Source organism: Cheilinus undulatus, linkage group 20 (genome assembly GCF_018320785.1).
Source record: "Cheilinus undulatus linkage group 20, ASM1832078v1, whole genome shotgun sequence".
Lineage (NCBI taxonomy): Eukaryota > Metazoa > Chordata > Actinopteri > Labriformes > Labridae > Cheilinus > Cheilinus undulatus.
In genome coordinates, this window is record NC_054884.1 from 18,038,306 (window position 1) to 18,061,180 (window position 22,875).

Below are 22,875 nucleotides of genomic sequence, written 5' to 3' on the forward strand. Positions count from 1 at the left end.
ATATTACATACATTAGAAAAAAATTGGGGGAGGTTTCATGATACTTTAAAAATGTTTCAGATATTTTGCAGAAATTTTGGGTAATATTTGTTAGATTTTAAGGAATTTATGTGAATTTTTGGAGATAATTTGGGGTAGCTTTTAAACTATCAGGTCTAACTAATCCCAAATGAGGGGAAATGAAAATCTAAAAATGCATTCCAAACAAAAATTCAGGTCAGAGGAGGTTAAAGAGAACTCAGGATGCAGTCAGAGTGGCTCATAATCTCCTTCCCTTTCTTGACCCTATGTTTCTTCTCCAAGCTCAGATCTTCCCACTGGACTGCAGTGATGATAGAACTGACTTCAACAATGTAATTTGGGCTGTTTTGACATTAATGCAGAAATGACTTTCATTGGCACGTACATATTTTTTATAACTCATCCGTTATGATTTTTCCTTTTTTTAAATTGGTGATGTAGCAGAGCTGACTGACAGGTGTCGTGTTTATGTTTTGCTGGTAGCTAGGATGCAAAGGCTACTATCTTAAACTACCAGGTAGTTTTGTAGCACTTTATATCACTATTATTACTGACTGATTATGTGTTAATGATCTCACTGTAGAGATAGGAAATGAGAAAGTACATTTCCTTAAGTAAAGAGAAGTTGAGGGTACTTACATCTATTTTTCTGACAACTTTTTTCTTATAGTTCCCATGAGAAACTTTTACTTTGTCAATTTTGATGCCCGCTGTGGACAGAACAAAATCCTCTTAATCTTTAATAATCTTGTCCATGTGTTAGTGCTGTTTTCTGACCAAACTATTAATTTCAGTCGGAACCACTTAGTCAAGACAAAAACTTTGATTGCAGTTATTTAAACTGAGCTTTATGATCCCGAAGTAGAGAGAGAAGCAGCAGAATAAAAGAAACAGGGCATGTATCAATGACAGCATGACACTGGCCCAATCCCAATGTCCACACTCACACACTCACTGACTTTGAGGCGTGCTCCCGATAAGTCCGTGAGGGCTTAGGGCTGTCCCACTGTCAAATCATAAAGTGCGTGAGGGATCTCTTGCTGACTTTTTGAGCCCTTCATGCACCCTTTCTGTGAGTGGGCACCTCTGCAGACTTAGCATGAAGGAATTACCCATACTTCATTGCATTGTGATGTATGGCAGGGATTCTCGGGAGATGCCTGCTGGTAAACGCTACAAAAGTGAAGTGAAAGAGTGAAATTGTAAACAAAACACATGGAAGGTGCAAAAAGGGGTGGACATTGCAAAAAATAAGTATTTTTCCCATAAGCCTATGTATAGGCTGTTATACAAAACAGCCTTCATCCACTGAGAAAACAGGTCTGTAGGTGACACGTGCTTGTTTTTGTCTTTGTTTTAAGCTCTGCAAGAAGCCGACTGTCAACAAAAACAAAGGGTTTTCCCATTCCTGTTTCTACCACTTCGAGCCCTTGCAGCCACATGCACTTAATCACCTTCCAGGTGCAGGCAGTTCAGTCAATAAGGGCTCAGGGTTTAGGGAGAAGTTGAAATTCAGCCATTAACTAAGTCAGATATATCATAAAGGAGGAGCAACAAAGAGTGGGCAGGCTAGAGCAGCTTAAATAGCCAATAGGATGGTTAGAAATGAATCAACTGGCTGTCAGCTGATTAGGGCTAGTGTGAGATCAGCTGTTGTCAATTATATAGCAGTGCTTGGCTCCAAGGCGTTGTCTTAAAGACCCTGCTAAGTAAAATCCATAATTTGTATCTTAACCCACTGGATATATTGGAATATTTTTGCTGTAAACAATTAAAAACACTGAGCTCTACATGTGACTGAATTTTGGATTGAGGCCGACAGAAAGTTTTCCACCTCTTTCCTGGCTTGGTTTAAATTGGGCCGGGCCAATATGTGGACTTGTGATGTCACGAGCCCACAGTGGGGAATAACCCCACCCCTTAAAAACTAGAATATAAAATCACAGAGCAGTTCATCTCAGTACAGTCTGTTGTTAGCTGATGTCACAGCCTTAATTAAAGTTAACCGTCAGTTAATGCTGTTTATTGTTCATTGTCAGGTAAATTTGCCAAATCTATCAGCCACAGTGGTCTATGGATCATCTAAAGTATTATAACAGAGATCTGAGCCAGAAAACTGGCTTTGTCTCTTCTTCTAAAGTCAAAAAAAGGTCAAGAGGCTGGCTGATGGCGTGAGTGCTTTCCTCATTTCAGGTTGTAGCATTTTTTTTTAATTTGAGAGGATTATGTCTTTCCTGAGTGGGCGTGGCTTCAGCTCATTTAACAGACACGCCCACACCATCCTAGAGCAGATTTTACAGCCTCATTTTTCATGATTCTGAAACTTAATTTTATAAACTTTGAGATGTTTTATTTGACTGAAATTTGACCTGGCGGTTCATAACACAGTGACCTATCATAAAACAAACCTAAACACCGATCTGTTTTCACTTTACAGGGTCTTTAATAAATGCTATGCTCAGCTTCAGTCTAAAGGCTCCTCTTTGGAGCGTTAAGCTTTGGTACAATTCAGAGGCTTCTCTGTTGTATTTGTTTGGCTTGATTTTTAACTAATTGGACAGTGCATTATTGGAAAAGTGAGTCCTTGCTAAATCTATCTTTTAGTAAGAATTGTACAAACTGAAGAGACTGCATGATAAAGATACATACATTTAAAAAAAAAAAAAAAAAACGGAAAAGAAGGGGAGCTCAATCATAGAGAAAGGTGTCTTGATGTCCGTGACTGGGAAGGGCTTATGGAGACACAAGTTTATTGCAGGAAAGTAAAACATTTTCAGTTTTTTATTCTATTGAATCATTAAGTTCAATAAGCTCCTACATATTAAATGAAGTTTAATAGTCTTTGTTCATAAACAGCCAGTAGAAATGTCCTTCAGCAGGTGTTTTCTTACTTTTTATGTTGTTTGTACATCTTAGAACCTTTAGTACTTCCCCTTCACAGACAAAGTTTCACTAGCACTACTTTTGTTTTGTTTAATCACCTCCTTCTGCTCGAATAAAAATGATTGCTATTTTTTCCATCTCCAGGTAGCACCTGGTCAATAATGAAGTCCACTATGATTCATCTTGGGTCTCAGATTTGATATTGGCTGGATTCATAGATTTGCCCCAGGCCTGTGTTGCAGCATGTATTTCATCACTGGGGGCACAAGTTGGTGTTAGCAAACATGGCTTCGATATGTAAAGACGGCTCTGCACTGAATTTCAGCGGTTCATTTTCACTGCAGCTTTAAATTAGCCTCCATTGATTTTCTGGCCTCAGTAAACACAACACTGACACATTATCGCCTTATTCAGATGCTATGGCAAGCTTGTTAGCGACGAGCCTTGACTAATTTACACATTAGACAGACATGGAGCAACATTAACATTCATTTGAAACAGTGTCTCAGTCAACAAGTCCACAACTCGCTCCCAGTTCAGCTGTGTGATGGTATTCACCACCTCCTGAGAGAAAATCTGAATGTTTACCCCCGAAAACAATCTCTTTGTTGCTTACTATGCCAATTGATGTTTGCCGCTGAGTGAGTAGTGTATATAGGTCCCTTTTCAGACTAGAAACAACATTGATTGATTAAAAAAAACTTCACTGTTGTGCCGACATCCGATTATTCATTTTCAAGAAGCACAACCCTCTGTTTAACACCAAAGTTTATCACCCAACTCACAAACCCTTAACACATTCATTTTATTCCATTTCCATCTCTTTTATCCCCGCTTTTCTCTCAGTGGGAGACCGAGCAGCATCGAAGCCTTGAGGAGAGAGGCCGCCTGCTGCTCTGCCTGCAGTTCCTCCCACCGGCCGCTGCCGATGATGACTTGAAGGGCGAAGCTAAGGAGAGGGCACGTGGTGGGCTGTGTGTGGGCGTGAAACGATGTGCCCACCTGGCAGCCATGGATGTCAACGGCTTCTCTGACCCCTATGTTAAAACGTAAGAGTGACGTCAAACCAATGACACCAAATTATACGGTCAAGTCAACAAAAAAATGTCTCTACATTTCCTGCTAATTTAATTTTTTTTTACCATGTTTACCTTTCTTGGAAATGTAAAGGCAATACTATTTTTCTATGCCTTCAGTTTTTTACAAATCATGTTTCAATCTGTCCGTTTGTGCTCTCACATATTTCATCTACACCCTTATCGATTAAACTCTAATTTAACTTGTTTCTAATTGAATTGTAAATCTATTAAAACAGTTTGAATATACAGTTTAAGTATTTTTGTAAAAGATACAACATAAGCCTTTTTTCTTCATTAAATGATCACATATCAAATAGCCTCACTTTATATAGAGCTGACTAATGACCTGGGCAAAGTATATAGCATTTCTGACTGACCACTTTCTTCCATGGTACAAAAAGAAGAACCGTGCCTTCTGCAGCAAAATTATCGTGCTTGACAATGCACTATCACATGCTGCAAAGAATATATCTGTGCCATTGGCTACTTTGGGCATAAAAGGAGAGAAACTCATGGTGTGGCCTTCATCCTCCCCTGACCTCAACCCTATTGAGAACCTTTGGAGCATCCTCAAGCAAAATATCTATGGGGGTGGGAAGCAGTTCACATCAAAACAGCAGCTCTGGGAGGATATTCTGAAATCTTGCAAAAAAATTCAAGCAGACACTCTCCAAAAACTCACAAGTTCAATGCATGCAAGAATTATGAAGTTTATATTAAATCACTTGCATTTTCATGGCAATGTCAGACAGCAAACTAGTGGTGGTGTCAGTGTTGCTGACTGGACTTTTGGCATGCTTACACATCCACACAGTCAGTCTTCCACTGTGTTGATGAACAAAGATGCCTGAATGAACTAAAGAGGTCCTTGCTGATACATACAACACTGTAAAGATACAAATCCTCCTGTGAATGTTCAGCACTTCTTGATAAGACGTGATTCAGGTTGGTGGGACAGCTTCGAAAATAAAATAGTTACTACAGACAAACGGCAAGGAAATTTTCACGGCAAGGACAACGTTGCTGTCTCTGACTTGTTTAGAGAAACAAAGAAATCCTCAGAATATCACTGCTGCTGACAAGGTGTGCTCCTCACATTATGTAAAAGTCCATTTTGCACTTTCATGGGGATGGAGATGTTTTTAATAGAGGTGTCTTCGACTAAGGATTTTTATAGTTGAATCTGATTTGTCAGATTTTCCCTTTAGTCGACTAATAGTCCAACAGCGTTTCCACTAGACTTTTTTGTCCCCGGTCAAAATGACCAACAGTCCTCAAGAATTCCGGCCATTTAGAACAACTACCGGACATTTGCTTTAACATTATTTTGCTGTGTTAACAGCAGCAAAACGCGTACATTGCAGGTCAGGTTTTTAGCTTAACTTTTGTTATCCCAACCCTCACCTTAACCCTTTCCCTAACCTACGCTCACTGAAAGTTTAATCCAATTTTATTTTGAAAATTTTAGCATATCTTTCTGTTCTGACAGAGGCGCCGTCTCACAGTAATGGTCTGTGAGAGGAAGCATCTGAGAGCTACAGTCTGCAGCCAAATCTCTTTCATTGTTTTTAAAATTTTGAGGAAAATCTGTCATTCCAAAAATATCCACCTAAAGCACTACAGTTTTTAGAAGGTACACTACAGGCTACGTGGAAAGGCCTCTTTGTACTCTTCTACAGTGTATGCTGCAGCAGAGATGCAGCAATGAAGGATAAATAAAGCTTTAGCCCTGTGGGGTCGTGAGAAGACCCCACCCACTCAGAGAATCAGTAGGTTTTTGCATAACAGCAGAATTTTGATGCAAGAGCACAAGTCAAGGAGAATCAACCTAATCTCTGAGTCTGAATCAATCTGAAATACTTCAATGCCTGGGGAGTGAATCATCTTTGGGTGGTATATCTGATGTAGATAAGTCTTACAAATGGCTGCATGTGGTTGAAAGAGGAGGGAAGGTGGTACACTGAAGGAGTTTTGTTTTGGTCTGAGAGAATAATGGCATAAAAACATCTACTGGATTGAAAACTGCATGTTTTACCTTAGAAGAGCAAAGCTTTCTGCAAACTACTCAAACACAGGAAAAAGTTGTTTGTAGGGGACTACTGTAGACTGACTGTAGCCAGCATTTCTAACAGCTGATACAAGCTCACAATTTGACTCATTTATATTAATATGAGCACAAACAAAAACTACTTAGACTGATGAAATGTCATGTAAGGTCATTATTAACCAAACAAAATCCAGTTCCAATTTCTATCTCCCTCTTTACACCTGTAGATGCTTTTATAAAGCCATTGTCATGTATTGACCCCATGCACCGCCACTTGTCACTGCCCACTGGTGATGGATGTCTCGAGTTAACCTCATGTAAGATAACTGTGACAAATGAGGAACCCTTTGCCTTTAATGGGCAGTGTGAAAAATTGCACTTGTATGTATGATAGCCCTGTTCATGTGTGTTTCTATGTGTGTGTGTATGAACAGCCTTCAAATGCACATAGGCAGTGGCATGATGTAATGTTATGGGCAGACCATCTCAGCATGGTTGGTGTCATAAAGGTCCCTCTGAGTTTCATTACTCACTGATGAAAGAAAAGCAATATGGTGTGTGTGACTGTTTGTGTTTGTGTGATTGTGTTTGCGGCAGAGAGGTCAGGAAGGTTTACCTATGAATCCTGACAGAAACTGGACAAATGAGCCATAAAATCTCACTCTTCTTCACTCAGCGTTCTCCTGATGGCTTTCAGGCTTTTATGTTTTTTTTTCCTTTTGGAACGAGTAAAACACAGAAAACACACACACACACACGCCTGCAGTGCATTCTAATCTCCCTTCTCCTCACCCGTCATGCCTTAAACTTCCTCCCCCTCCGTCTTTAGACCTACTGAACCTACACACATGCATCCCTCGCACCTTGTTTTATTTCATATGCGTGCTTGCATCTCTGCCCTTTGGCGGGAGATTTTTTCTCCCAGATGCTTTGTTGTGTCTGTGAGCGTGTGGGAACATACGCTGTGCTAGCTGTGGGTGGTGGGTGGAAAGCAAATGTGAATAGAGATTTTGCCACGCTCCTTCCAGCTGGCTTAAAAATATCCTGAGAATTTAATGACACCCTGCAAAGGCATGCTGAGCTTTCTCAATCTGTGCTGTGGTGGTGAAGGTTTTACCGATCAGGCCTCATGTTTACGGCACTTGTTTCCCATTAATGTTTACTACACCTTTGTGGGAATGAGGTTTTTAACATTTTGATACTTCTTAATCCCACATCATTTAAAGTGATACCATACTCGTTATTATCATGAACGACAGCATTCAAAGGCTCCAAAGCTTTAGACAGACTACATTTGTTTCATAAAGCAGGTGAGGGGAGAAATAAATCTATTAACTCCTGCAAGCTATTAAACTGAAAAAATACAGACATGTGTACAAGTTTTAGGGATGCTAAGGATGGGGGTTGCAGCCAATTGACACGTTAACACACGTACGCTGTTGTGAAGCCAAGGTCAAGCTCAGCAGCATCTCTTTTGCCTTTTCACCCCTGGTGACACACCTGGGCTTTCTGCAGACTATTTTCAGCCCCTTAGGACATCCACAGCATGACCAAGGTCTCATGGCAATCCTACTGCCCACCCAAACTGTATCCTAGGCCACGCTTATGCATCACACCCACCCCTTACTCTGCCCTAAAGGTGTTCAGGCTTTATTTTTTTCCAACAGATTAATTTCCCATGCTCCTGGTAACATGCAAGGATATCCAGACCACAACCTGGATTGTGTCGATCCTCCTTCCTGACCAGTGGTGCGGCCATTACAGGCCTATTTCAGCCTCAATTTTTTGCCCAAACATGCCTAAAACTTCTGCACAGTGCTGTTTATAAGTACATTATTTCAGTAAGGAAACATATAGGAGTTCATTTGCGTCTTGTGGTTTGTAGAAACAAGAAGGTTTCCAGTATTTGGGGCCTCCAACTTCAATTTTTGGGGCTGTGATATTATTTTTGTTTGACTTTTCCAGCATCATTGCAAAGTAAAGCATAATGGAGGATGGTTCAGTACTTGAGGAAGTAAACCTTTTATTTCTTAACCATACAGTAACTATGAAGGTTCAACCTTCAAGCTTAGCCTAGCATGGGGTGCCAGTGATCTGAATAAATTCAACAGATTTGATTGGAGGTAGATACCAGATTAAAAAATCAGGATGGCCTTAGAGTAGAACTGCTGCTCCTTCGCATCTCAAGGAGCCAGTTGAGGAGGTTTGTGCATCTGATTAGGGTGCCTCCCTGTGGAATTCTTCCAGGTGCAATCAACTGGGCAGAGACCCAGTATCTCATCTGGCCTGGGATGATCTAAGAATCCCCCAGGAAGAGCTGTAAAATGTTACTGGGGGTTATTAAGACAAATAAGTTTAGGTTGTACAGTCTTTTCCTTTGTCTGGTTCAACAAAAAACATTTTAAAAAGATATGGATGCTATTGATGCTTTCCTTTTTTTAACCTCATTTTGGACACAAATTGCTGGATAGGATTTTATCCCAATTTATGCTTTTACTAAAGAGGTATTTACATCGATCATAAAGTAACATTAAGTTAAAGCAACTGTCAGAATTTTCTGTTTGCGTTGATTTTGGCGGCCCCTGTGGGCAAGTTAAGGTCCATTACATGCAGCACTTCAGCATTAGTCCCAGAGCAAAACACCCTTGCCCTCCTTTACCTCCCTCAGTGACCAAGTGAAGCCACCTGTGTGACTGATCTCTGTATATGCAGTCCAAAGTAGGTGTAGCTCTTATGTCAGACTGAAAAAGCCAGTTCTTTGTGTTGTAGGGTTTGTTTTTGTCCATCGGAGGAGGATCTTCAAAGAGAAAAAAAGGTAAAATATATGAAACATGATTGAGCCTCTGAGTGAAACATAAAAAAGCTGAATGAGAGCCTGTTCCATCAGTGTGAACACAGAGCTGAGAACAACAAACTCAGAGGGAGATTTCAGTATCTTTTTATCACGCATTACTCAATAAGATATATTGTTAGGATACACACTATATCAACAAAAGTATGTGGCCCCACATGTTGATTGTTGAAGTCAGGTGTTTCAATCAGACCAGTTGCTACAGGTGTATAAAACCAAGCACCTAACCATGTAGTCTCCATTTGCAAACATCTGTGATACAACCTAAGTCGTGAAGAACTCAGTGACTTCAAGCGTGGTACTGTGATGGATGCCACCTTTGCGATAAGACAGTTTGTAAAATTTCAACCCTGCTGGATATTCCACAGTCATCTGTGAGTGATATTATTAGAAAGTGGAAGCATTTAGGAACAACAGCAACACAGCCAAGAAGCCAAAGACCACATAAAATCACAGAGCAAGATCAAGGACTACTAAGGTGTACGATGTGTACCATAGCTGAAGAGGTCTAAACTTCCACTGGCATTAATGTAAGCACAAAAACTGTGTGACTGACCGATGCCAATCACCAGATGGAGTGACGCAAAGCACACTATACTGGACTGTGGAGCCGTAGAAACATGTTCTCTGGAGTGATGACTCATGCTTCTCTGTTTGGCAGTTATCTCAGCAAGTCTGGGTTTGGTAGACTCTAGGAGAACATACCTGCCTGTTTGCATTGTGGAATGGGGCTGTTTTTCAGGGTTTAGACTAGGCCCCTTATCTTCACTGAAAAGCATGCCGTGACATTTTGGACAACGCTATGCTTCTAACTTTGTGGCAACAGTTTGGGGAAGGCCCTTTTCTATTTCAACATGACTGTGCCCCTGTACACAAGAAAAGACTATCAAGACATGGTTTGATGAGTTCAGTGTGGAAGAACGTGGTTGGCTCTGATATCGACCCCATCAAGCACCTTTTCGATTAACTGAAACAGAGACTGCAAGCCAGGTAGTCCCATCCAACATCAGTGCCTGATCTCAAAAATGCTCTTCAGAATGAATGAGCACAGATTTCTACAGAAACACCTTCCAATAGGAGTGGAGGTTGTTATAGCTCCAAAAGGTGGGCTGAGTCCATATTAAAGGTCACATATCATGCAAAAATACACTTTTTCAGGCTTTTCTAGCAAGAATATGTGCCCCTGACTTGTCCACAATCCCCCCAATTATCAGGACACCCCCCCCCCCACCTTTCAAAAAATGTGAGCAGAAACAAGCCGTTCTCAGATTTCCCCTCATGATGTCATGCAGGGAGTTAACCCCGCCCCCAGGTTTGCTTGGCGCTCCCCGCTCAGAGGAAAGTTCCGCCCTCCTCTCCTGATCCTCCTTTCAGCTGCCAAATGCATTAAGCCATGTACATTTCCTGAGAGAGGCGGAGTCAGGGGCGGAGTCAGACAGCTCATTAACTTTTAAAGCCACAGACACAGCCCATTCTGAGCAGGGTTGAAACAGAGGGTTTTTTTTAGACATAGAAAAATCAAATACTGGACTGTTTTTTCAGCAACAAACTTCACAGGCATGTTTTGGGGACCTCTTAGACCAATATAAACTTGTCTTAAAAGGGTAAAATATGTGACCTTTAAAGTACATGTGTTTAAACACACTGCCATTACAATCCCTGTAGGTGTAATTGTCAGGTGGTCAAATACTTTTTTTACATATAGTATGTATTTGACACTTGCTATACTAATGTTTAAATGTAGCACCTTTAAAGCTGACTTTGTCATCTTAGTACAATGTTAACTATGCTAACCAGCTGTCTGTAGGTTTATTTAAACTATATAAACACATCTGATAGCAAGATCACTATGTAGAATATTTAGGGGTGGACATTATTCGGCTTAGGCCATCATCAAGTATGCAGTTATTTCCAGCTCAGTTGGGAAAGTTTACCAGTGCCAGTACATAAATATGCACATATATTTCCATCTGATTGGAGACACCATAAGGTCCCTACTGTGGTGGGATCAGCATATCAGTGTGCCTGTTCTTGATGTGATGGTCCACAGGAAGATACAGACATAAAATACAATACTTTTTAAAATGTGCAAACTGACTGAGCTGAGTCCAGAAACTACAACATCTTGGAAAAACCTGTCATATTTACTGTGATGTAACAATTTTAAATGTATACCGCCACCTAGTGTATGGAATATTGAATGTCAGTAAAGCAGAGTTGCAGATGTGGATGTTTTAGAAGCATTTTCTGCTGTTATTCTGCATTATTAGCTATATTTCCTAAATATTTAACTAGTCTTTTGATCAATCAAAACATATTTCTATGTAGTTTGTAAAGCAGTGACTGATAGTGGCATGAAAGACTGACATGACAGACAAAAGACAGCATGATTGATCCATCATTGACTGTTACTCCTGAGGGATCGTATTGATTTTCTACATGACTGAACTTACTGTGACCTCTCTGTAGTGCTCTCTGGTGTTTCCTCTTTCAATCAGTGCATTCCTGTTCCTCTCACCCGGACTATGACCCGTGAACAATAATGTGATGGTCTCCTCCTTCTTTTCCATCTTTTCCTCAGGTACCTCAAACCCGATGTTCATAAGAAATCCAAGCACAAAACAGCAGTCATAAAAAAGACTCTGAACCCGGAGTTTAATGAGGTACACTTACATGTTTGTGCGTGACAGCTCCTTCACACTCACACAGTCTCCTGAGACACCACACTGCATGCAAAGTAACTGCAACCTTTTTGTAAGATGGCCAATTACTGTTTGAATATGATTACGTGCTGCCTCATTAGTGAGTGTTTCAGAGCCTTAAAGGCAAAGAGCAACATGTGAGTTAGACGTGATCCTTTGACCCTTGCTCTCATCCTCAAACCTTTTCTCTCTATTTTCTCTCACAGGAGTTTTTCTATGAAATCACTTTCTCAGAGTTAGCCACCAAGACCCTGGAGGTCACGGTGTGGGACTACGATCTCGGAAAGTCCAACGACTTCATAGGTGAGAGGTCACAGAAAACACACAGGCAGCTAATCCCTTCCTGCTTGTGCTATGGCTGTGTAATGAGAAGTTTACCAATGTTGTACCCATGGCGGGTACAAGGAACAGAGATATTTCAGGATCTTATGAGTGCTGTGTGTAATTGTAAGAAAATTTAGATGTCAGAAGTTGGAAATGAGCTCTATACTAAACCCAAATCTGTGAGCAGGGTATAATTACATGAAATCCTGTCCCTTTATTTGAACTTTTCATCTACACAATGTATACATTGTGCAAATAAATGACAACCAGTGTTTTTGCACAATTAAGAGCAGGAAGTTTCCCAGCTTTGCCATGCAAAGACCCCCATTTAACATTAGTTAAAGTCCCCCCCTTTGAAAAATTCCTTAAAATCCTATTATATTACTGTGGCAAATATCAGAATTCAAACATATGTTTTCTCATTTTTATTAGCGTATAATAATCTAATAATATAATTATTTTAATCCATGTCTTTATTGTGCATGGTATTTTATACATTTCCTTATTTGTGGCATTACTCACTATTACTTTATAGTTTTTCTCTCCTCGTATTCATTTGTTATAATCAGTGTGTCACAGCACAGACATTTCTACTCACTTCTTTGACTTTCTTTTGTTCATATTTTATGCATGTGGGCTCATACTGGCTAGTTTCTGATGTCCAGGTGGATCTCTGTGGTTTTTGCTCTCTTGAAGCTGAGTCATGTTCAGCCTGGTCGCCTAGTAGTCTTTTACTTTTTAGAAAACTTTTCCATTTTAAGAGGAATTTGATTTTTCAGTTTTTCAGACTTACCAAAATTGTATTGCTACATTGTAGATTTTTATTTTTTTGTTCTGTTTTCCCCTTTTTTCACAACCCGCCTAGCACTTCCTGAAACCCCACACACTATTTTTGACAGTATTTCTGTCTCTTGCTTTGGTTAAAAAATAGAGTTATGAATATGACTGAGAGCTGGCAGGGTTTATGTTCTTTCTTCTATCTTTTAGTACTTTTTGTTATCTGTCATTTAAAGCTCCCTCTATTAAGACGACAAAAACGTTTTTAATGCCCATAAACACTGCGGTTAGGTGTCAGACCAGGTGGTTAACAGCACCCTGAAAATCAATCTTTTTCTCAATTTTCATGGCAAAGACTCGCTTAAAGACAGAAGTGAAAAAAGGCCTCACATTCTGTACTTAAGTAGAGGTACAGATGCTTAGGTGAGAAAACACTGGTAAAAGTAGAAGAACTGATTCAACCTCTTTACTCCTGTAAATGTTAGAAATTAAAGGCTCTGAAATATACTTAAGTACAAAAGCAAAAATATTTTTTTTACCATCCATGATATTACCTCTTTTGATAATACCTCCAGTTCATTCTGCATGTAAAAATGTCTTTCACCTCATCTGTTTCAGTTGAAACAAGTAATGAGTCCGTTTTGAAAGTATAAGGAGTATAAAGTACAGATATTAATGTTCAAAAGTAGGCACAAAAGAAAAACATCTTCAGAAAAAATAAACACAGAAAAGTCCACTTAAGCACAGCTACAAGTATTTGTAGTTTATTACTTTTCACCTCTGTTTATAATAATGTATATGTTTGATTTAGGACTGTCAGAATTATTGCATTAACCGCTATTAATAGGTTCACAACGCATGCATTTTTTATTGTGATTAATTGCATGCTTTATTGTCCCTTTCATTTCAGTTGACAAGTCAAAAGTCATCTGTACTTTAAGTTATCAAACATTTATCTTTTTGACGTTCATTTACTTCCTTTTCAATCCATGATAAGTTCCTTTTTCCTTGGTTAAGTTCAAGTTCCTCATTTATGTCTACTTGCACATGAACAAGACAAAATCAGCACAGACTAAGGTACAGCTTTGCCTACAGGGGTCCCCAAAACCAACACAAACTAGAAGTTCCTCATTAATGTGATACATAATGGAGATTCAGTCTTTTTAAAACAGAACTGAGGAGAGCACTGAGCTGTCAATAACTGTGTCAACCTTTGTGTACTGCTTTCCCTGGAGTATAAAGGCAAGAATTTTACTCCCTGTAGAAGGTATAAAGGTCTAGTCTGTAGGGCTGTATATCTACATTTTTTGACTTAAATCAATTAGTATTTTTGACAGCAAAGTATGATCTTTTTTTTCCAGGTGAGTCATGGAGGGGCTCAGCTTTTTCTAGATATATGCGGAGTAAAAAAGTCTGGGAACCACTGCTCTAACAAATACATAAAGAAGGACGTTTCATTTTTTAATAACCTGCTGACTTTTAGAACAGCTGTCTGATTTCTTTAGTTATTAACAAACCTCACTTCAACGAAAGGAAGAAGAGCTTTAGTGGTGCATTGGTTCATTTGCTTCAGTCAAGCAGCATTGGCTAAGCTAGTCAGAAGCTAGTGCAACTAATGGTCAAGAGATGATACTTAACGACAGAAATTTGTATATTTAAGTACAGCTTGTAGTTTTTTTGAGAGTGCATCAGCAACATTTAAACATTTCAGAGGACTTTTATATTTTCACCACTTGTTGACTGGTCCAAAAGTCTTGAAACTGCAATGCACTTTGGGGCATTTCAGTGCAATCACTGTTGTATACTTAAGAATTATGTCAAATCAAATATACATACAGGGATTTCTCACATACATAACTGCATACTATGAATTTGGATCGTACTACATACTCAATGTGATGTCACATTTAGTATGAATTGTGTAAAAGTAAGAAGTTTCAGACACATGGCCTCTCACCTTAGCTCACTCTGACTTCCTGTCCCGTGTCTGCTCTGGTCAGGGGGCGTGTCCTTTGGGTGCCACTCACAGGGAGAGACTCTGCAGCACTGGATAGACTGTCTGAAGAACAAGGGCAAGAAGGTGGAGCGCTGGCACACACTGACCAATGAGCTGCCAGGATCGACCCTACAGGAATGAAGCGATTATCGTCCTCTGACACCAGAGAGACGCCTGAAGACTCAGGATGAGGGGCAATTCATCGCATGTTCTGAGGACTTTTGTGCATGAATAAGACGAGGATTCATATCCAGCTTACTTTGTGTCATAAATGAGATCATAATTCTTAACACAAAGGGGTCATAGTCTGGGATCAATACTGTAATCTTGGTTTTAGATAGACTTGATGCAAATGTGAGGAAAGGCCCCCAGTATAAAGCTAACAGTGTGAGAATTTTCATAATCATATTCATAGAGATCACATCTCTTTTGTTGATTTTATGTTCATCTAAATGCTCCTCCACGCTGCTACAAGCTGGTTAGATGTCAGCCTGCAGGAAAAATTGAAATGAAGCAGAAAATAATGAAAAACCTGGATTGTTCTGCTTGTTATTTTTGCTTAAACTCATCCTCTGTCTGACAGTGCACACACCCCTCTTTTGCAATAATGTTTTGCTGAATGCTTCCAAATATTTCCAAGTGGTCTTAATGATGCCAGACAGTTTGCATCTATTGGCCTGATTGCCACTGGATTGAGTGCACACAGCGCAGCCCAATGATAGAATTTGTTCTTCCATGTTGTTTGTTTTGCATGTTTAGTGTCAATGGTGCAAATTCAAAGCAAAAATGTACCTGGAGGAAATTATTATTCTGCAGAGGGGGATTTTTAATTTTAAGGCTAACCACTTTTTTTAACGTTGTTCACAGTTGTGTGACAAAAACATCTGTTGCTATTAGTGACACACTGACATCGACATACTTCACAACCCCTGATCTGTATGCAAAAGTACAGAGATGTAATTAACAGGAGGGTCCCGGAGCAGAGAGATTGATTTTGTGGACAGCCGTGCATCGTAATAACATCATCATCCTCTGTTGAATATCTAAATTACAAATATGTACTGAATGGTGTGTAGAGCACAGTGTTGTGTGATAACTTGCTGCAGGTTGTATCTGTGCTGGGTCTCATGTGGTCAAAGAGGCATGCTGAAAACACTATGGTGTTTATATGTAAATATATATATTGTGTTTGCTTTGGATGTTTGTCTTTTGGAACTTAAAGTGTGCATGACTGTTGAAGTTTTTCATAAAATATTTGTTTGATTTGATTTGTGGATCTCTGATTTTTATTTTTAGCTTATGTCATAGTTTCAGCAGAAAGGTTAACATGCAGCTCAGTGGCAGTCTGAAAAAGCCGACACTGCCACCTAGTCTTCAGATTCTGTAACTGCAGCCACTTCACAGAGAAAAGGTAAAAGAAAATCTTTAAAACTGACAGCTGGTGTAATACCTTCTGAGTTAATGAAGAACAAACTGATGATTATGGGTCTTATGAAGATAAAATATTGTCGTATTGCTGCCTCGCAATATACTGAAGCAAGGTAACATAATTAATATTTTATCAATACTGAATATATAGCTCATCAATATTTTACTATCTAAATGATAAATGGACTTCAGCCTGTATGGCACTTTCCTAGTCGTCTGACTACTCAGAGTGCTTTTTATAGGTAAACACACCTATTCACTCCACATAAAGTCTCTAACAGTGGAGGCTGCTTCAGTGCCTACAAGAAGTATTCACCCCCTTGGATGCTCAACCCATTTATTGATTTTATAAATTAATCATGATCAATACAATTTGGCTTTTTCAACAAAAAACTCTTTAATGTCAAATAGAAAACAGATTTCTACAAAGTAATGTCTACTGAATAAAACATGTAAATATGTAAAGTAAAATAAGTGACTACATTAATATTCACCCCCTTTAAAGTGACTGACCTAATTCAACAGAGGTCCAGCTAATTGGTGCTAATGGTCTCACAATTAGTGAAATGAGGATCACCTGAGTGCAGTGAATGTGTCTTAAGTGATTGTAGTATGAAGACACCTGTGTCTGGAAGGTCCAGTCACTGGTTGATCGGTATTCCCGGCTACTATTACACCATGAATCCAAAAGAGCACCCCAAGAAACTCAGAGAAAATGTTACTGAAAAGTTTAAGTCAGGGGATGGATACAAAACATTTTCAAAGGCACTGAACCTCCCCAGAGTTCATTTCAATCCATCATCAAGAAATGAAAGGAATACGACACACGTGTACATCTGCCTAGATCAGGCCATCCTCACAAACTGAGTGACTGGGAAGAAGGAGACTAGTGAGAGACACCTATGACTACTCTGAAGGAGTTACAAGCTTCAGCAGCTGAGATGGGAGAGACTCAGCATAGAACAACTGTTGCCTGGGTTCCTCACCAGTCAAAGCTTTATGGGAGAAAGGCAAGGAAGAAAACTCAAGGCATGTGAGAGACTCCGTGGCCAAGCGGAAGAAAGTTCTTTGGTCCTTTTTTGCCATCGGACAAAACGCTATGATTTGCAGACACCGAACACAACATCCCCACCGTGAAATACGCTGGTGGCAGCATCATGCTGTGGGGATGCTTCTTAGCAGTCAGCCCTGGAAAGCTTGTAAAGGTAAAGAGTTAAATGAAAGCAGCAAAATATAAGAAAATCCTAGAGGACAATCTTATTCAGTCTGCAAGAGAACTACAGCTTAGGAGAAGATTTATTTTCCAGCGAGACATGACTGAAAGCATACAGCAACGAGAAGGTGAATGTCCTGGAGTGGCCCAGTCAAAGCCCAGACCTCAATACAAAAAGAATTTGTGGCTGGATTTGTTTATGCTGGATCCCCATGCAACCTGACAGAGCTTGAGCAGTTTTGCAGAAGAATGGAGAAAACTTCAGTGTCCAGATGTGCAAGCCTCATTGAGACCTATACCCAAATAAAGGGTAAAACATCCAAAGGGGTGAATACTTTTTATAGGCACTGTATATGAAATGTATATCAGGTAATCCCATTCATAATTTTCTATTCATACAATTCACACTGTTAATGCAGCAGAGAGAGGAAGTTGGGATAAATTGTCTAGTCCAAGGACAAGTCAGCATGCGACCGCAGAAGCTCTCTGGATGAGAGACAACTGTCTTCACCACTGATCCACAGCTGCCCTGAGATTTACATTTAATTAAGTTTCATTCGGTTCGATTGCAAGCTCAATTTGACTTATTAGATGACATTCTCATCAATGGCTGGGTCCATGGACTTTATTTTATCGCTACATATGTAACCAAGAATGTCTAAATAAACCTGAATGAGAAAAAAGATGTAATGATTCATCAGAACTTATGTAATGTTGTTGAAAATGACCACAAAGTATTCTCTGAACAAAACATTTCTCTAATGATACAGACCAGCTCTGACATTGCTGCTAATAATACTAGAAAGGTAGTGATATTTGCCCAGGGAGGATTACCCCAGAGGTTAAGCAGATTAGTGGGGAAAACACAGACAGTTATTTAAACGCAGAACTCTGGGACAGGAATGACATTACTATGATTTAGAAAACACATTATGGATAATGAGCTACAAGACTAACAAGACACAGAATAGCCATCTGGATGTTTGATACTGTGAAATGGTTGGATTTTCATTGGCATGAGTAAAGCACATAGAAATGCTTATATTTTTGCATGTGTTTATCTAGAGGCTTGTTTGTAACTCTACAAACTAAATTACCATCTCCATCTGAAGTACTCTCTTTAAATTTTTCTCATTACAATGAAAATGGGAATGCCGAAAAAGTAATAAAAACACTGCGGTTGCTGATGCTGCTGTAATACCACCAGGGAAGATAAAGAGAGTGAAGACAACATGATATGAAATCTCTCTTTAAATACAGACAATATGAACGCTCTGGTAGAAACATAACTGATAACAGCCAGCACAGCCAATGATCCTGAGGGTGATGATGAGTAGTTTTCATTTAATAATGACATTAATGAGCACATTACTGTCACCCAGCCACACTGTGATGAAGGACTAGCAGAGGGTGCTTAAATGTGGCTTTAATGATGGGCCAATATCAACTTAAAGTTCACATCATCAGGCAAAACTTGAGAAAAACAACCAGAAAATACCCATCATGCATGTCTGCAAAAGGCTTTCTGGAAAAAATAAATGGTCCTGTTGCTGGTGACCAGACATCCTGTCATTTAGACCAAAACTGTTGAAGAGGACTTTAATCCATTTTCTATGAGGTGCAAGATAAAACACAACATTAAGACAAATTCAATATACAATATTTTATTTGCTATGAAGATAAACATCTATTCATTTGGCTAATGAAATCTAATCTCAGTCACAGCCAACATCTGACAGCAGTTATTAATGATCTATTTCAACAAAACAAATAGTAGATTAAAAAAAAAAACATCAGTAAAGTAAAGCATTAGTAAGAAACACTTGTGATTCTCCTGCAAAGACTGTAAGGTGTACTGTAAGGTTCTAAATTTGTCCTATTTCTACAGTGATTTTTTACTTTATCTGACATGTAAATGATTAAAAAACATTTCTAGATAAAAACATCAAGATACAAAACAAATTAGAAAATACCTTCAGTGGACAAGCAGATTTTTTTTTCCTCTGAATGAAAGAGTATTTTTCAAATTTTTGGTTTCAAAATCCATCCATCCATCCATCCATCCATCCTTCTTTTGGATGCTGTTTGGATGTAACTATTCAGTTATTTACAAAATGTAAATATAACATGTGATACACCAGCAGAAAGCTCTGATTCTAAGGATTCTGACCATGTTTACTTTTGCAGATAAAACCACCACAGCAACAATTAATGCATTTGTCAGGCTACAAACAGATAAACAATTATGAAAGTGACACAGCTTTTCATTAGAAGTTTTCCTGTAGTCTTATGATCATAATATTCCATCAAAATCAGCCCTGCTGCACCAGAAAGAGTCCCCCAAATTTTCATCTAGTTTTTTCTAGTACAAAACATGATTCTATCCATAAAGATCCATGGACTGTTTTGTATAACTTTAAATTTGCCATTGTTGCTCCTAATAGTCTGCTGTATTTGCTGTGATAATGTCTTTTTTCCTGACTTCTATTATCATTGCTACATCCTCAATGCTGCCAACCTCAATCTGTTTTGGAGGCTTCAGTTTGAAACACCTGGACTTTTCATAAAAACAGTAGTAAAATCCTCCTTTTCTGCTTTAGTGTTATCAGCTTTGAATCTGAACTAGCTAAGGCCTCAGGCTTTGGACCAGTTGAGTTTTCCAGGTAACACCTCCCAACTACAGTCATTTACAGGCCTCATAAAAATTCAGACAGGAAAAAACTTTTCTTTTTTTTTTTTTTTGTTGTTTTACTCAATACCAGTTGCATCTACAGTGAGTCTGGGAAGAAAGGAAGAAAATTCAGAGTTACCAAAGACACCTTGTTGTGCTTGTAATCCAAGCGGTTCAAGCACAGGATTCAATTTAATGTGGATATTCCTGGATAGACATTTTTGGCTGATTATACCCAGAATTCGAAAGGCCCAAAGATTTACTGGAACCATTCCCCCAAAAAACTCCAGGAAACTTTGATGGAAGTTCCCAAAGGTGTTCGGGAAAATTCCTCATAATTTTAGTCTCAATGGTATCATGAAAAGTTTCATAAAATCATCTCAAAAAAGATCAAAAATTCCTAAAAGTCTCAGGAAAATTTCAGAGAACATAACAAATAAATAGATTTTTTAAAATCACCACAAGATTTCTAGACGATAAATAAAATCATCTAATGAAAACTCCAGAGGAAAAAAAATCCTGAATATTTGCTACTAAATTAATGCCAAAATTCCCAAAGGTTTCAGGAAAATTTTACAAGACTTCTGAAAAATACCCAAGCTAATGTTGATCAAAACTGAGGAAATTTCCAGGAAAACTGCAGGTGAATTTGAACAAATAATCATGGGAAAATTCAAGCGAAAGTTAGTTTAAAATTAAGTCTATCATTTTCAAAGCTCTAAATGAAAATTTTCAGAAAATCCCCAATCAAGGATTTTTATTTTTGGTCTCTCAGATTATGCAGCCGGCTCCAGTAACATGCATGTCCACAGGTCAGTGTGTCTCATTATGTTGTTATTTTCTCCTCAAACTGACAGCGCGATCATGATGCATCCAAACGCTCCCAGGCTGACTCACTGCCTCAGTGTTTGTATGACCCAGCTGGATTATCTCTGACCCACTTACTGCAGCTGGATGTGTCCCTGTCTGATGTGCTGATCCTCTTTCCAAGTCATGCTCACTGTAGACCCCCCATTAAATTAGCTGAGTACTAAATAAATTACCTTTTGCTGTCTCTGTGGTTAGATGGATATGGAGATTTTGCTGTTGTCAGATGTTGTGTTTGCACTTATATTTTTGCTGATGTCAGTTATGTTTTAACATTGACCTCTAAAATTCTTGTTTACATAGAGAATGAGTGGTTGTTCACTCACTTCCTATACATTTTGTTTTCATCATTCTTAACTACAAATGAACATTCGACATGCCTTATTATCTCTTATAAAGGCAATGATGTCCTTTTTTTTCCATTTCCATGAAAACAAAACCAAACATGACTGAAATCCCAGCTTATGAAAAAATATAACAGCTAAGACAAGGTATGTTTGGCATATTTTCATCTAGCTTATACAGCACGATTCTTCGGATGGTAATGAAGTTTTGTCATTCCACCTCTTTAACTAGAAAAAACCCTACACAACAACAGCTGTATGGACAGGAAGTTGTCATTAATTGTTCAAAATGAATTGATTTGTATGATTTTAGTACTGTATTAGTTTTCCTCAGGTTCAGAGTCAGACATACACTTTAGAAAGTGTTAATATTTTAACTCTTAAAGTGTTAATATTAACACTCAACAGTGTTATTTTCTTACACATTTAAGTCTACTTATTACATGTGTCAGTTCCTTTCACTTTGTGTCACTTTAAGTATTTACAGCATTTATTACTGACTTTGATTGATGCACTTTCATACATACCTGATTTTGCACCCCATGCTGACCACCTGTACCAAGGTGGGGTGTCCTCTGGCATAGACGAAGTTCACAGACAAGCTTGCTGCCAGGTCTTCTCAAACTACAGGAAATTGAATAGGCAGAAAGTCACTAACTTAGTGGATAACTTCGCTCATGGTGCAAAAGCATCTGACATCAGACGACAATCCACCAGGAACCACGTGTATACACATTTAAACTCATCTAAACTCTCTGCCAAGGGGCATGATGGGAAAACTGCTTACACAGCCTCCCACAGAATTGAAATGGCAGTGAGCGGCGCTCAGATCAATCGGTTGTCTACCATTTCACTCAGAATGGCGTTAAAATGACACTTTAGGAGATAAAATCAACTTTGAAAGGTTTGACACTGAAATAACTACACTTCAGTTTTTGCTAAGTAGGTGTTTTTCATTTTAATGACTGAAGACCACTTTAAAATGTCATCATTAGGCCAAAACATCCATCTGCTCATTCTGACCAATACTTTATTTGTTGACCAAATGTCTGTAAAGTAACAACATTCATGTGATGGCAAATACAAACATGCTAAAACACTACATTAAGATGGTGAACATGTCAGCGTTATACCTACTAACATTATGTCACTACTGGTGATGTTAGCATGTAATCATTGTATCTGCCATTGGTTTGCTACACTAATGGCAGACTAGAGTCTTGCTAAGCTGCTAACATTGTTTGCAGGGCCTCCCTTGGCCCAAGTCAGGCCCTAAGCACACTCTGGTTTATTTCAAGATGGCTCATTTGCTCAACTAATATAGTTAGTATGCTAACATGACACTTGCTAAACATTAGTACATTGCTGGTGTTGTTAGCATGTAAACATACTTTTTTGGTCTTTTGTTAGCCGCACTGCTGTCTGACTAGAGCCTCACAAACATGCTAACACTGCTAGTATGCTAAAGTTTGTTTCTTAAGTGATAGCTAAGCTATTGTTGAGACAAAAGCAAATTAATCAAATCGACTAACCTGTTATCCCGCTAGTGGTGAATGTTAATGCTAATAGAAGTCCATTTGCCAACTTTAGTCTATTGCAGACTGCACTAGTGTGTATAAACTGCTGTGAAATCTTTTTTGATGCCTTAACTGTCATTTTGGACGTAGAAATC

The 22,875-nt window shown here is 38.9% G+C and overlaps 1 protein-coding gene across 1 annotated transcript in view; it reads left to right on the top strand.

The window, feature by feature from the left end:
* LOC121528720 (double C2-like domain-containing protein alpha) overlaps window positions 1–15,790 on the top strand; it is a 49,324-nt gene extending 33,534 nt beyond the window's left edge. The window contains exons 8-11 of the mRNA XM_041816284.1: window positions 3,751–3,953; window positions 11,463–11,544; window positions 11,790–11,886; window positions 14,685–15,790. Coding sequence (XP_041672218.1) covers window positions 3,751–3,953; window positions 11,463–11,544; window positions 11,790–11,886; window positions 14,685–14,821 — 519 coding nt within the window. The 3' untranslated portion in view covers window positions 14,822–15,790. The remainder of the gene's footprint in view (window positions 1–3,750; window positions 3,954–11,462; window positions 11,545–11,789; window positions 11,887–14,684) is intronic.
* Window positions 15,791–22,875: the final 7,085 nt, after the last annotated feature.